The sequence below is a fragment of the Cyprinus carpio genome, chromosome A13 (genome assembly GCF_018340385.1).
Source record: "Cyprinus carpio isolate SPL01 chromosome A13, ASM1834038v1, whole genome shotgun sequence".
NCBI lineage: Eukaryota > Metazoa > Chordata > Actinopteri > Cypriniformes > Cyprinidae > Cyprinus > Cyprinus carpio.
Window position 1 is genome coordinate 5,328,884 of NC_056584.1, and position 15,101 is coordinate 5,343,984.

Consider the following 15,101-nt stretch of genomic DNA (forward strand, 5'->3'; position numbering starts at 1 on the left):
GTCCATAGATGATTTCTAGAGCACCTCTAGCCTCTCCCTGTGGAGGGTGTCAGGCGACCTGTACTGCTCTCTCACTCTCCCTTAGCATTCAAATACACTGTTATATGACTGTACTATGGCTTTCCTGGTCCTGCAAAATTTCAGCCTTAAGGGCCCATCATCAGCCTTCTTTTCACTATGCACACATTCACACAAGTTCACACACTCCTCATTCTAACTCACACACACAGGATTGCATATAAAGAGAGTGGGCGAATGGGAAGAGGGGAGGGTCGGGAAAGAAAAGATAAAGCCGGGTTCATTGTATTCAGGCCATTCACATGGTTAGAATGGACCAGGCAGCGGGGGTTCCCTTTGCATGGGTCACAAGCCCCTCCCACCTCAAAAATATTCTGAACATGCAGGAATTCCTGCGGTATGATTCCCAACAAGAGACACTCAGATTAGCAGGGAGCTTGCCGTGCATACTTGCCCCACCATACATTTTCTGTTCCTAAAATACATACAAACATTAGTAGCGGTCTGCTGACTGCAATCACTCCCTCCTCTAGCAAAATGGCCTGAGCTCTTCTAGTTTCTGACTTGGAAGGATAAATATAAAGGAAAGTAGAGGGTTTAATGAGATGCAACATGGTGGCAATGCGGCAGATCTTTAGCTATGTTGACTCTGTTTGTCTCTTGATCACTTGTGTCTTGTGATACTTCCATGCACAGCTGTGTATATTTGTGTATTTATGCGGAATTTGCTAATACTTTTTTTTATTTATAATTATGTAGAAAAAAATAGCTCTGTAAATACTAATCTGCAGAGAGTCATAATTACAATCCATAATTACACAGGATTCATTTTAAATAATGACAGTAAATAATGACAGTTTTAAATAACTGCAGGCATCGTAAATAATGATAGTGCTTTTTCCCCTCTTTTCTTACGCATATGATGACACTGACAGATCTGTAATTCATAATTTGGGGAGGGGGGGGTGTAATTACAAGTCTTTCTTCCATACCTCGTGTGTCTCTGTCATCGCCTCGCAGCGGGGCTAACAGAGAGGGTAATAAGTGCATAATGTTGCTCATATTTAGTGTTATAATGCCTCTAATTAAACAGAGTCAGCCATGTGAGTTCTAGCTGAGAGGCTCCTCATGCATATTCCCAGGTCTCAGGGATCAGGCCGCTGACATACCCACAGGTGATGGCAAAAATGTCATTGCAAATGTTACGGCTCTCTTTCGTCTGTGTCTGTGTAGGGGTCACTTCCACTGAAGCCCCCGACACGTTGGAAAGCGTACTGAGGCCCAGGGGCACAAACACAGCATTAAACTGAGGTCTCTCTCACTCTCTCCCCCTCCCTCCCCTCCTCCTCTTTCAATTCTTCCTCTGGTCCGTGTGTCGAGGGGGGAAACCGGTCAAATGAAAGTGTAGGGCCCTGAGTTTACCCTTTCATGTCAAGCACTTTTACTGTGTAACTATTGATTTTTCTCCTTTGTAATTTTTTTTTAATCTGAAGATATAAGGCGGGCAGAAAAGACAGGCTGGTGAGGTTCAAACGGGAACACTTTAAGAGTCCTCTGATTCCACTGAGGCAACACACACACACACACACTCTCAAAGAGTATATACTCTATTCTCCCTCTCTATCCCTCTCTCTCTCTCTCTCTCTCTCTCTCTCTCTCTCTCTCTCTCAGACAGCTTTTGACACCTTCTCCAGGGCCAGCTTTGTTCGATATCCAGGCAGACCGGATGGCTGAGAGGAAAGTGTTTTTTAAAAAAGGAACATGGCTCGCAACAAAAGCTAAGAGCTTTCACTGGCTCGCAACAGCAGCACTACTGCAGCAATCTGCTTGGAATTCAACTCATCTGAACACTTTTAAACTGCTCATCATCTACTCTAGGTCAAACTAAAACAATAAACACAGCCAAATAAAGACATGACACCCATCCTCTGATTCTGAAATATGAAATTCAGTTGAGCATAGCAACTTTTCAATATAGGTAACAGACAGGGGCCTGGAGACAAACTGATTTGTATTGTTCCTTTGTGTTTTTTTGTTGTTGTTGTTGTTGTTGTTTTTTGTTATTTTGGTAATGAGCGAAACGAAAACAAGGCTGTGTGGCTAACTGCAGCAGTCTTCATTATTGGCTTCTGGCAGATAATTTTCCACATGGTAGCTATCTAAATGACACAGGCTAAGATAAGTGCTCTAATGCACAGGGATTTTCCCCAACTACAGCGTATTGTCATCCATTGGGCTGTAGGACAGTAGATAATGTGAGGGTATTTCACTTCTAATAATAGCCTGCTTGGCTTCCCCTGCGTTTGTTAAATGTAGTTAACATTGAGAGTGAATTGTATGGCAGAATTACACACAATGATCCCCGCTTAAAAAGAAAAGGGCGGCACTGTTATTACTGGAAAGACGGAGAAAAAATTAAGTAATTCAAGTGAACTGTAACATCAAATGGCTTTTCTGTATTTGATAGGCTGCTCTTCATTTAGATAGGTGTATACATTATGTCCAAACATACTGCAGTTTAACACAGACCTCCATTTCACTCAAGGAGTGTACAATAGCTGAACAAAGCTAATAGTTAGCACTGCTATTCATCTCAATTGCATCTGCTTAGCTAGGATTTATTTATTTACGTATTTAATTATTATTATTATTATTTTATAATTTTTTTTTTTTTTTGAGGCACTTAACTAAGGGGCCATTTACACAAAGTTTTCAGACAAAAATGGGAAACTTTTTATGCTCTTTGCCCGTTCATTTACACGACAACTGCGTTTGGGGGACTGAAAACACATATTTTTGAAAATGGGTTTCAATATGCAAGTTTTTGAAAACGCCACCATTGTCGTTTCCGTTTAAACACCCAAAACGGGAATCTTTGAAAATGGTGACATCATGCACCTGCATAGAATGTGTTAGGTATGTAGACATTTGCAGTATGTGTCGATTTTAAAGGCAACGCTAACAAACATACACAACAATGGCGGAGTACATGGTGCTGTTGTTGCTGCTCAAGAGTTTGCTAACGCTTTTTCAGCAAAGTGTGGATTTACTTCACCAATATTACAACCAACAGTGGAGACACATCATATTCATCATATAATTGTCACTTCCCTACAGGTACTGTTTACTAACAAGGTGACAGCACCAACTACTGGCCTGGGCCGTTTTCGCGGATATGTCTTTTTTTTTTTTTTTTCGCGAGCCTAAGAAACAAAAGCAAAATTACATACCAAAAAACTTTTCTGTTTTTGACTACATCGTTGCCGTGTTAACGTAGCCTAAGAAATAAATGCCTTGTGACTTATCATTCTGGAGCTGCAGGAAAATTACATCCTAACATGCTAAAAACAGATTGACTAAGACTACAATTTCAAGCATTTAGTTACTGACTTTTCTATAACTGCACCATCAATATCCATTTTGCAGTAACCAAAAATAAATAAATACAAATACAGAAAAAAAATACAAATACAGATAAAAATAAAATACAGAAAAAACTGTAATATTGTGAAATATTATTACAACTTAAAATAATAGTTTTCTATTTGAATATACTTAAAAAAAAAAAAAAAATTATTCCTGTGATGCAAAGCTGAATTTTCAGCATCATTACTCCAGCCTTCAGTGTCACATGTAACATCCAGTCTATCACATGATCATTTAGAAATCATTCTAATATTCTGATTTATTATGAGTGTTGGAAACAGTTCTGCTGTCTAAATATATTTGATGAATAAAAGGTTAAAAAGAACTGCATTTATTAAAAAAAAAAAAAAAAATCTAATAATAAATATTCTAATAATATATTTTCTTTACTATCACTTTTTATCAATTTAACACATCCTTGCTGAATAAAAGTATTGATTTTATTTTTTTAAAAAAGAAAGAAAAAGTATCAAGTATCAAAAGCATCAAAGTATCCTAAAAAAGTATCACATGTTCTGAAAAAATATTAACCAGCAGAACTGTTTCCAACTTTGATAATGAATCATCATATTAGAATGATTTCTAAAGGATCATGTGATAATGATCCTAAAAATTCAACTTTGCATCACAGAAATAAATGATAATTTAAAGTATAATAAATTTAAAAAGAATTATTTTAAATTGTAATAATATATCACAATATTAAATTTTTTTTCTGTATTTTTGATCAAATAAATGCAGGCTTGATGAGCAGAAGAAACTTCTTTCAAAAACATTAAAAATAATGTTTCCAAACTTTTGGTCTGTACTGTATAAATATATGTATGTATGTTGTATAGATTTACATGTTGGCTTTATCAGTCAGAATACAATACCCATTTTGAGTGGCTCTCAGTAGGGAAATAGTGTCGTTACAGCATCTACAATCAGGGGTTAATGAACTCATGCCGACAGCCATACCCTGACCCCTTGGTTATGAGTAATGGTGAAGAATAAAGACATAGAAAAGAATAAAGACAGAGGGAAAATAGTCATTCTAGGATTAATTGTAACATCAGGTGTCATTTCTGTCTTTCAAATGCTGTCTTTCATTCAAAGAGGCAAATCCGTTATGCCTATGAATACTGCAGTCTAACGAAGGCCTCATTGTCACCTCTGTCAGACATGCTGAGGCCACAAGAAGTGGAGCAGAGGGAATGTGAGGGAATTGTAGTTCTATCAGCTTGGGGTGAACTAGGGAGATAAGGCTCAGGGCTGGAAGTGACGGAAACAGAGCTGGGCTGAACGTCTGCTTCCTGACAGCAACAGAGCAGGGGCGGCTGAACGTGGGCGATACCATTACATCTCGGCTGTGCAGTCCTCTATTGAGACCACAAAACACAAACATGCACTAACACATATATTCACAAATAGAAGGAACAATTCTTAGGATTTTTTTTGCCATTTTTTCGGTTATCAACCTGGGAATATTTCTGGTTCCTGCCATTCTTTGACTCATTTGGGCTCCCAGGGCATGGCTGGTGATCAGGTTACCTCTCGCAAAAAAAAAAAAAACTAAGTGCATGCAAGCTTGCACACACATGCATTCACTCTCTCTCAAGCACAGATTAAGGCAAACACACCCTCTCTCCATACACATACACACCCTCTAAAAGTATACACACTTTTGTTTGTTTGTTATCTCTCTTTCACTCCTTAAATCTAAAATAAAAGAAAAAAAATGCTTGAGGAGGTCTTTATCTTTCCCCTTAAATCCCTTCAGCAGGTATCCATGTCAAAAGACCAGGGCTGGGCTCTGGAAGAGGATTGTTTAGTAAGGGTCAGTCCAGGGTCAAGCTTTCGGCCTGTTGTTAACACAGCCCTCCCCCTTGTGCTTTTTGCACCGGTCTCCATCTGCACACACCTTCATCCACCACCACTCCAAAACTCCAGCACCCCAGCAAATAATCCCTCTCTGTGAGAAGTCTCTGGTGGCAAATACAAAGGTCAAATAGCTTTAGCACACAGTGCAAGGGAAGCCAAATTCCCCAAATATGGAGCTTTGGTGGTGTTTGCTCGCATGAAATTGGCTTTCTGGGGTGTCTCCAAATAGGCCTGGTAAATTCCTTCGTTCTTTGTTAGGCTTCATGCAATAATGGTCTTTGTGATAGAAGTTCTAACGTGTCCAAATTTAATTATTTGGTGTTAAGTGGTATAGAAAAAATTTTATTCACTGGGGTAAATTTACGTCAGGGAAAACAGCAAGTGACATACCAAAGGCTCTGGAAAAGTCAATAAATTTGAAGAGGATGACATATGGAAGAAAAAACTGACTATCAGAGAGTACAATCAGTAAAATGTGACCTACTACCAAGCATCTCCTCATCATATCTCTTCTGGACAGCACACATGTCTTTGTAACAGTCCCAGGACCTCACACGCACTAGCCATAATCAGCAGGAAAATATTCCTCATGCAGTATAATCAGTTGGGCAGCATATGGCAAACTAGCAGCAGGCTACTCATCCTCATCCTCTTTGGAGGCTAAAATTAGCACAATACTGTTTGTGGCTTTAAGCTGGACTCGAACCCACTGTGATACCGCTAATAAAAATACTGTCCTCCTGCTTAGAGAAAGAATGTACATCCCTACAGATCACAGGAGGATTATCCTACTGGGATAATGTTTTTTCCTGCGATGACTGCAGAAAGATTTATATTTTTAATCTAATTTTATTTGGAAACACTCTATCAGGCGCTCATCATGGTTGACTAGAATAGCTCCTACAGGTCAGCGGGGACAATGTAGAAGAGAATCGTCAACAAGAGACATCTATTAGGCGGAGGATAACCCCCAAAAAAAGATTACTAATCTCTTTATCAAAGCCCTAAATAAACCAAGGCGAATGCAAGTGACACAACCACACAAGAGCACCTGATTAATGAACAAAGAGTTAAAGCCTGTTTGTTTACTGTCATTCACTGTTCTTCAAACTCCCTTCCCAACATCCCCTCCATCCCTCCCTTCTTTTCCCTTCCTCTTCACCTCCCTTCTTGGCCTTCCTGTCCTCTCTATCAGGCAAGCCATGTGACGATAACATATCTCTTTTAGGTGATATCAGCTCTTTCCTGAAAAGTTGGATGTGTGCATATCTGATAGACACCCGGTGGGTGTGCACTGCTTCTCCCAGGCCATGCTGAATAATGTTAACTCAGGTCTTCTACAGCAGACCTAATGCATTGTGACACGTCAGTGATGAGCTGCACTGATTTCTGTCAAATTCACATGAACCTCTCCAGCACAGATCAGATGACAGATGGATTTTTCAAATGGAGCAAAGGGGTTTCCCAGCTATTAGAGGCAGATCAGGAAAAAGCAACATAAATTGCAGAACATAACATGACCCCTCTTAACAGTGACCCTGCATCTGACGAATCAACAATGAATGAAGTGCACATCTTGAGTATTTATTAGAAAATGAGCTAGCTATTTCAATAATCAGTTATCACCATTCTATCAATGACAATCTAATAGTTTTGTAGTTGTTCTGAACTTACAGTAACGCTAACTGGCATATCGGGAAGAGAGAAAACAGATGAAAGAATCCAAATTTAAGAATGTACAAGCAGATGAGCGAAGATGACAGTGAGTGGCTGTAGAGGGAATATTTAGCAAACACCAAAAATCTGGTTTTGGCAAGAAAAAAAAGGATTGGTTTAGAATGGCTTCCTGTACACATGGAGACAGATGCAAAGTGTCTACATCATTAACACACCACAATTATAACATTTGATCTAAATTTAACATCTGCTTCCCACTTAAACTGAACATCACATAGCAAATGAGTCCAACCCGAAACTCCCTCTCCCTGAGGCTAAACATCCTTAAAGGTGAAGAGTGTAATTTCCACACTATTAGTGGTACCATAGAGAATCACAAAAATTATGACTTTCAAACATGTTTCAAACACTCCCCTGTTTTCCACTGTTAGATCAAACAAGCAGTCCTGCCCCACAATGTAGGCTAAGACAGTTTTGGTTGCCTAAATAAGTGCAATTTCTTTTTGGTGCCACTAGAGGCACAGAAATTGCTCACTTCACCTTTAAGAGGTCAATGATAAGAGATGCAACATTGTCACAATAACCAAGTTATTATATCAAAGAATAAAAAAAAAGAGTGGTTAGAAGAAGAAGATGTCAGCAGTGCTATAACCAGCCATCTCCCAGAGTTCACATGATCATGGGTGGGGATGGGGGGAGAAGAGAAGTACTTCAGCAGTAGTTAAATCCCAGAGCAAACAGAAGAGCAAACACAACAGTGACACTTTATCATACCAGCTTTATGAGTATTATCTACCCAGAGACAAGGTTCTCAATCAGGCTATGAAAGCTTGTTAAAGGCAATGATTAGGAAAGCAGAAGAAACAGCTGATATATGGGGAAAGGAGGAGGGCAGATTGTTTACTTGCACATTCTCACTTTTCACTCTCTTTTTCCCACATGACACAGGACATCAGCCTAATCCCAAAGGCAAACTGCCCCTTGGTGTGGGAACCAGCGGCATTTCCCCTTTTTTCACCATGGGACCGCTGTGCGTACATACAGTCTTATCAGGAGTGGGGCCATAAAACCATTGGCACCAATCGTTTTCAGAGAAAGAAGTGGTAGATTGTTGGTGGTGCCATCACTATTGAGATTCAGTGGGGTCATAAACATGCCAGTGGTTCGGATTCCCCTAGGTTCCCCATGCTGCATCATTCCCCTAAGTAACCTAAGAAAACTAGCAAGTGGCTCTTGAGGACATGGCTCCATTCATGTCCCTCACTGACATGGCAGTCAGTGACTTGGCTAAATTTAGCCATTTGCAGGCACAATGTGATATTTATGAGAGCATCATGCAAAGGGGCTTGGAAGAGAAAACATGATGTGTTGTGTGAAATAAAAACTGCTCTTTGATTTTGTACTTCCTGTCAAGCACATGCATTTCCAAACACTTACCTACACTTACTGAAATTGGCACCTTGCTCTCTTTCCTGTGATCCCTTGCTTTCTCTATGCCTTTCCCTCTCTTTCTTTCTTCGCTGCTCCTTCTGTGGGTGTGTATGATGTGATGTGTGATGTGAATGAGAGAGGAAAACAGCAGGGGCTGCTCGGGCCGCCCTGTGCCGCTCTTAGATCCCTGCACTATAAAAACCGCACACCTTTTATCAGCCATTATGCCTCTGATTTAACCAGATTACTCCACCAACGTTCTGCCACTGATACACGGGGAGCACAGAGAGCATTCACCCTCCCCCTCCTGTGTGCAGCACTTTTGCATGCACAGGGGAGAATCTAGTGAGGCAGGAACAACCACTGACTGACTACACCTGAATGACAACATAGAGTTCCTATTGCTCTTTGAAGCACAACACTCGCACACACCAAGCACGATTAATGCAAAAAAATAAAAAATAAAGTCAAAGAGCGAGGGCATCCAGACAGTGTGCGAATGGAGAGACGTCCTCTTAACAGCTCAAAGTGACTGAGATAAACAAAGTCAGGACCCTGCTGTAAAATCAAAAAGGAAAGTGATCAGCATTGTAGTGCACTCAGCAATTGAGGAGAGCACTGAAAATAGCACATGAGAAATGCAAAGGCATGCAGGCAGCACTCAGAGACAGAAAGAAAGCGTGAGAGAGAAAGGGGCTGGGTTCTTCCAGTCTGCTGGACAATCGTTGCAATTAACGGGTGACTTTGACAAACACGTGAGGCGGGGGCTCGGTGGGTGGATCCAGGCTCCAAGGTTTGTTGGCATCCTGTCAGAGGCCATGTCTGTTGGTCAGCCTAAGATGCCAGCCAATCACAGATCAGAAATGGTGGCCAGGAGCCAATGAGAGCTCTCGCTCAGACTGACCTTCACACAGGCCGGTAGCAAACTGACCATTAAGTCAATGATGACAACAGCACTCACCACAATCGATCTAACAAAATAATGATCAGCTTGATGCATGAAGTTTAGCTGCAGTTTTTCTCAGCACCAGATGAGTCCATGTAACATTTACAGCAGAATACACTGTGCAAGCACATTCCAAAATTTTCACACATTTGAGGCAGTTTCAGTGGGTTTTTACTGTACATTGACCTGTTAGCACTGCAGCTGAATGGTCACATTCATCAATAGCCATTCCTGTCCAGTTCTTTCGAAGTAAATTAACTTCTTAACTAGCTTTGAGTAACTCACTTGAGCTCTCACTGGCTCCCACCGCAGTACAGTTTTGAGTCCACGGCTCTGCATGTAAATTTATGCAGACAATAACAAGAGCCTCACAGGAACTATTTGACTTGGCACACATGGGGCTTTTCGCAAATGGGTCCTGGTAATTGCCGATACATATCTGACTCCTGTAGTCATCACCTTGTTCCCAGACCTTTGATGAGGCAGAGGAAACCCAAAGCCTTTCAAAACACTCAGCATGATCTCTGCGTATGTGAGAGCATGTCATTTTCCACGCGCCCTGCCCCTTTTTGGTAGGGGCTCATATCGCCTGCATTCTCGCTGCAGGCCAAGGGTGTCTCTTTTAATCAGGGTGGGCGCTGGCCTTGCCAAGAGTCTAGAGTGAGCAATACTCAACAGTTCATAATAATGATTTGTTTTTGGTTTTTTACCCACTGAGGATGGACGCAAAGAAAAGATGTCTTCAAGATACAATTCAAGAAGATGTCCCCAGAGAGGGCGGCTGTTAAACAAAGGCGGGTGCATACAAGCACGCTACACTAATAAACAGGGTCTAATTAGAGATGGGCCGGGCTCGAGTCTCTGCTGGACTCCGCTAAGAAAGTTTCTGTAAGCACAGAGAGGGAGGAGTGTGCTTTATCCTCCCCCCTTAAAGGGACACATTTGCACTTTGAAGGGTACAGAATCACGAACAAGGAAAATGCTGTCTTCATTCATACTGAGATGCTATTTAGATGTGGAATGGAAAACATGGTGCAGATGGCAACCACTAGAACCATCAGCTATGGTGCCAGTCTCAACGTTGATGGGTTACAGATGTACTATTTTATGCATGTGGGTACAATGTTCCTATGCAGTTTGAAAGCGTATCATTGTTTGTTATGATGCATTTCTGTATTGAAACCATTCTCATTTCATTCACTCCCGTTTTCCTTTTTTTTTTTTTTTTGGTTTCAAAGATGCAGGAACAGCACAGTAACAACAAGAGCCAGTAGTTACAGTAGTTGTATAGATATTTCTGTCATGACAACTCTCGGAGGGATTGGCATGGTAATGTACATGATAATGTTAATGTATTTGGTCTTGGCAGAATAGATCTGCTACGCTGCTGCTGCGGCAGAGCAAGTACCAAGACTTGCTACTGCCAATACATCCACAACATGCTGCTGTGAGAATGTAAGAAATATTGTTGCTGCAAATATAACATACATGAAATAACCCCATAGCATACGTGAATCACCTTGTACCAGATCTATACAGGTGGACCTGGGGAAGGTGGAGGGTTTCTGAAGCAAGCTGCACTGCTACTGCAAGCTCTAGTCATATATTTGAATGTTGAGCAGCGAGCTCATTGGCTACCAATACAGGAGAGAACCAATCAGCTGTGCCATGTGATAATGATGTCATTAGGTCAGATTGAGATAGACCTATCAGACTACGTCATCAGAGTTTCATGCCAGAACTCTGTATTTGTAGAAGTGCAATACAGAGGGAAAAAAGTCTGAGCGTGAGAGAGGGGACCAGTTGGGGACATATTGGCATGAGTTTCATGGTCAACAGTAGAATAATGGTCTTATTGGGATTATGAAGTCACTCCTTACAGAACATGCTAATACGGTTATCAGCACTGCTTTACACAATCAGCAATTAACCCACATTAACATAATACTTCCACTAAACCTCCACTGGCGTGGATAAGACTGAAGGGGCTGAAGTGCTTGAGTCATTTGTTCACACTGAACATATGCAACATATGTCCAGGTTTATAGCTTAGACGCTCTGTGGCCCTTCCCACTAGCGTACAACACAACAAACACTCATCCAAAACACTGGGGTGAGGAAACATGAGAGGAGGAAGGAGGGGGTGAACATTAAAAGCCTGGCGATAATTGGAAGTATGTGAAAAATGACGTGTCACTTTAGTCAATAAGGAGCAAAGGTCACTGCAAGCAGAAGCCCAAACTCGGCACAAAATGTGCTCATTAAGGCATCCAATCAGAGTGTGGTGAGCAATCGGGCCATTAGTCATTGGCCATCTGACCAGCTAGGCCGGGTCGGCCTCTTTATTTTTGCTCTCCTTCTCTTTGGAGGGAGAAAACCGGTGCTGGTAAATAAATCGTTGCTCAGTCATCTGGAACATAATGTGGTCCTTTCTGCTCTCATCCTGCTTTGCCTGCTGGCTGTGCAGCCCTCAAACTGCTGCCTTGACATCCCATTCAATAATAAATGAAGTTGCTTTTTGCCTACAGTTTGAAACCCTCCTCCACCCTTCCATCCGGCATCTCCTAAACCTTCTCATTGGCTAAACCACATAACTAGCCAATCACAGTTGATGATTCTGTTTACAGTTTGAATTTTGTCAACATGACGAATTAAGTGAAGTTGGCTTTCATGCATTGAGAGAGAAATCCTCCCAAGAAGATTTTTATTTTTATCTTTTTTTTTTAGAATATATATTTTCTTTTTGAAAGTTCCAGAACCTTGGTCTGGAATATAACACAACGTATAAAGCTCCATCACTGTAAAAGTTCTTTTGTTAGACTGTCATCACCAGCAGCTTTCTTCAGACACCCTGTCCGGACGGACCCAGAGAAAGGTTCATTAATGCAGTCTTATCCCAACCAGCTGATGGACCTACGACCATATTACTAGCCAGCAGCGGCCTAAACATCTGTTTTAACTCTCTCCATACACATGCTCAGCTTTAGATGATAAGCTGGACAGATCTACATAGTCAGACAGTGACATTTCCATAGAAGCATACTTATAACACTACTCTCTGGAATGCTTTACTCTGATTGGTCGATGATTCAATCAAGTATTGTGCAAACTATATAACTAATCATTGTCCCATATTTTCTACCTAACTGTGCTAGTTCCTCTCCTATCACTCTGTGGTCTCTTTCTTCTCACATAATAAAACGATAAACTTAGATCAATAACCCCTGGCCTTTTATTTATTTAATTGGTAAGTAACTTTGTAACATGAAAGCAGTCCTGATGACCCTGTCAGGCTTTATTTTATGATAAAGACAGACTGACTGTACATTATCCCTTACATATGCATCAAAGGACATCACAGATCCTTACCTTGCTCACTGCTGTTGTCACCACTGTGCGATGTGTGTCCTCCGCTGGATGGTCCTGGTGTTCCCCCAGAGCGTGTAGAAGCTGCATCGTCATGGTCTCTGTTCCATGAAGTCTGTGCGGAAAGGGAGAGAGCGAAAGACAGAGAATAAGGCACACAGTCAGGCATCAGATCACAGAGAAACAAATGTATGCTACAGTCCCATGTTACAAAGACAGCTGGCTTTATCAGATGTTCCTCATTTCATTGTTTTTCATCCATTGTTTGTCGCCCTACAACTTCACACGACAATTCACTTGTGATGGACCGAACTCTGTCACCGAGCATTTTAATGACACCACACCACTGCTGGCTTCCTTAGACACATTTCTCATTTCACAGAACATAATGTAGCAAAAACCAAAATACTGTACGATTTCAATTTACACACACTAGACTGTAAGTAAAAAGGTTGCATTACCCGAAACAGGATATCCATAGTCCAGTAACGAAATATAAAAACAAAGAAAGAGGAATTAGCAATAGCAGCTAAGACGTGTATGCCTGTCCATACACAAGCAGATCTCTGTATTCAACAAGAGCCAGTCAGTCACCACACTTATATCCCAGAGCGAGAGAGAGTATACGTTTGTGCGTGTGTGCCTGTTCACTGGTCGCTTAAAATGAAATCAAATAAGAGCCATTCTCCTTGAAGTTGAGAAGAGGAGGAAGAAAAAGAGAGAGAGAAATCCTATTGACAATTAAGCTTAGGTGTATAATAGAGAGAAAGTGTCAGCTGTTGGGCGGATGGTATGTGGCAAATGGAGCAGACATGGGGATAAAGAGAAGTGGACAGAACAATGGAGAGCCAGGGCCTGCACACACTCAGCCCCACGCAGGGTCTACTTGTACTATAGAACAAAACAGATGTTGCCTCTTATCACTGGGTGCCTCCACAAAAGTAACATTAACTGTGGGTGGAAAATATGAGAGGAAGGCCGCAACATCTTTTCTGTATGAGGGATGTATGAGAGATGATAATTCTCAATAGCAGGACCAGGAATCTTAAGACTTTTGTGTGTGTGTGTGTGTGTGTGTGTGTGTGTGTGTGTGTGTGTGTGTGTGTGTGTGTGTGTGTGTGTGTGTGTGTGTGTGCTTTTAAATGCATGTTTTGCAGTGAATATATACAGTCTTCGGGATTTAAACGTGAATAATTGTGCAAAACGTAGTTAAGAATACTGTATTCTCATTGAAAATATAATCAAAATATTACATAAGCAGAGTAGAACTTTAAAAATGAATTGCTTTCCATTTCTGTGATCGTGTATAAAGAAAAAAACTAAAAAAAGGTTCATTATTGTTAAAAAAAAAAAAACATAACAAATTACTCTGAATTAAAACCACTTAAACATTTCTAGGTAAATAGTAAATTTCTTTTTGCAAAAATAAAATGAAATCTGAAACAATCCAAATTGCATTTGATAGACTTGCCAGAAGTGTCCTAAAAACTTCAGGCATAATAGTGCCAGCCACTCTAGATATGTATGTTTTTCTTTTTCTTTTTTATATCCAGGAGAAAAAAAAAACTATATTCTGCAGCATACCAAAAGTAAGCCGTAAGACGTAATCTAGAACACATGCCCAGGGAGCAAAGAGTTAAAACTGAAATTGCCAGTTTCTATAACCCTTTGTAAAAGAAAGAGAGAGAGAGAAAAAAAATGGAGGGAACTTGTTTATTCAGAGCTTTGTGGAAAAGAATGGTACAGCACCCTGGAGACCGAGAACCCCAGAGCCTCCACACGTAAAAGGATGTTTTTACGCACAACAAATACCACTTGAAAATATCATTAGAACGAGAAAATAGCAAACTATTGCATTAACTGTAATTGAACAAAAGAGCAGCGGGGCTTGTGGGAGGCTGCCGCTCGGCCCCATGGGAATGGGGGAGGGTCTCGGCTGAGGGTGAGTGACATCTCCAGGGTGCACTCGAGTCTATTTATAACTGCCCCAACAATCTCATCCACCACTGATCTAACAACTAATTAATAATAATATTTAAAAAAAAAACACCCAAAACACAGAGCAGTCCACCAGCGAACAGACACCCGGAGGAAACCACAGAGGCGCATAAGCGAAGGAGTAAATATGTGGGCCAAAATGAACAGCGGGTGGAGGCGGTGTGGATGCAGATGGTTACGGGAGAGATGAGTGCCGTGGCGGAGAGAATGCTGTCCTGCTGCACACAACAACACACTTGATATATTCACTGTCCCTCTAATGAGCTAGCTAGGATTTATTCAGTCGTGGTTTTTTTTTCTTCTTTTTTTTGGGGCTTCGTCCCATCCCCCTCCACATGTTTTCTCTTCCGTTGCTCCTTTTCTCTCTCCCTTCTTA

At 41.0% G+C, this 15,101-nt stretch overlaps 1 protein-coding gene across 2 annotated transcripts in view; it reads right to left on the reverse strand.

Annotated features, from left to right (window-relative positions):
- The window catches only part of LOC109098127 (homeobox protein Meis1), a 63,653-nt gene that overhangs the window by 37,379 nt on the left and 11,173 nt on the right, over window positions 1–15,101 (reverse strand). For both annotated transcript variants that reach the window (XM_042768442.1, XM_042768443.1), the window contains exon 7: window positions 12,731–12,842. In XM_042768442.1, the coding sequence (XP_042624376.1) occupies window positions 12,731–12,842 (112 nt within the window). The remainder of the gene's footprint in view (window positions 1–12,730; window positions 12,843–15,101) is intronic.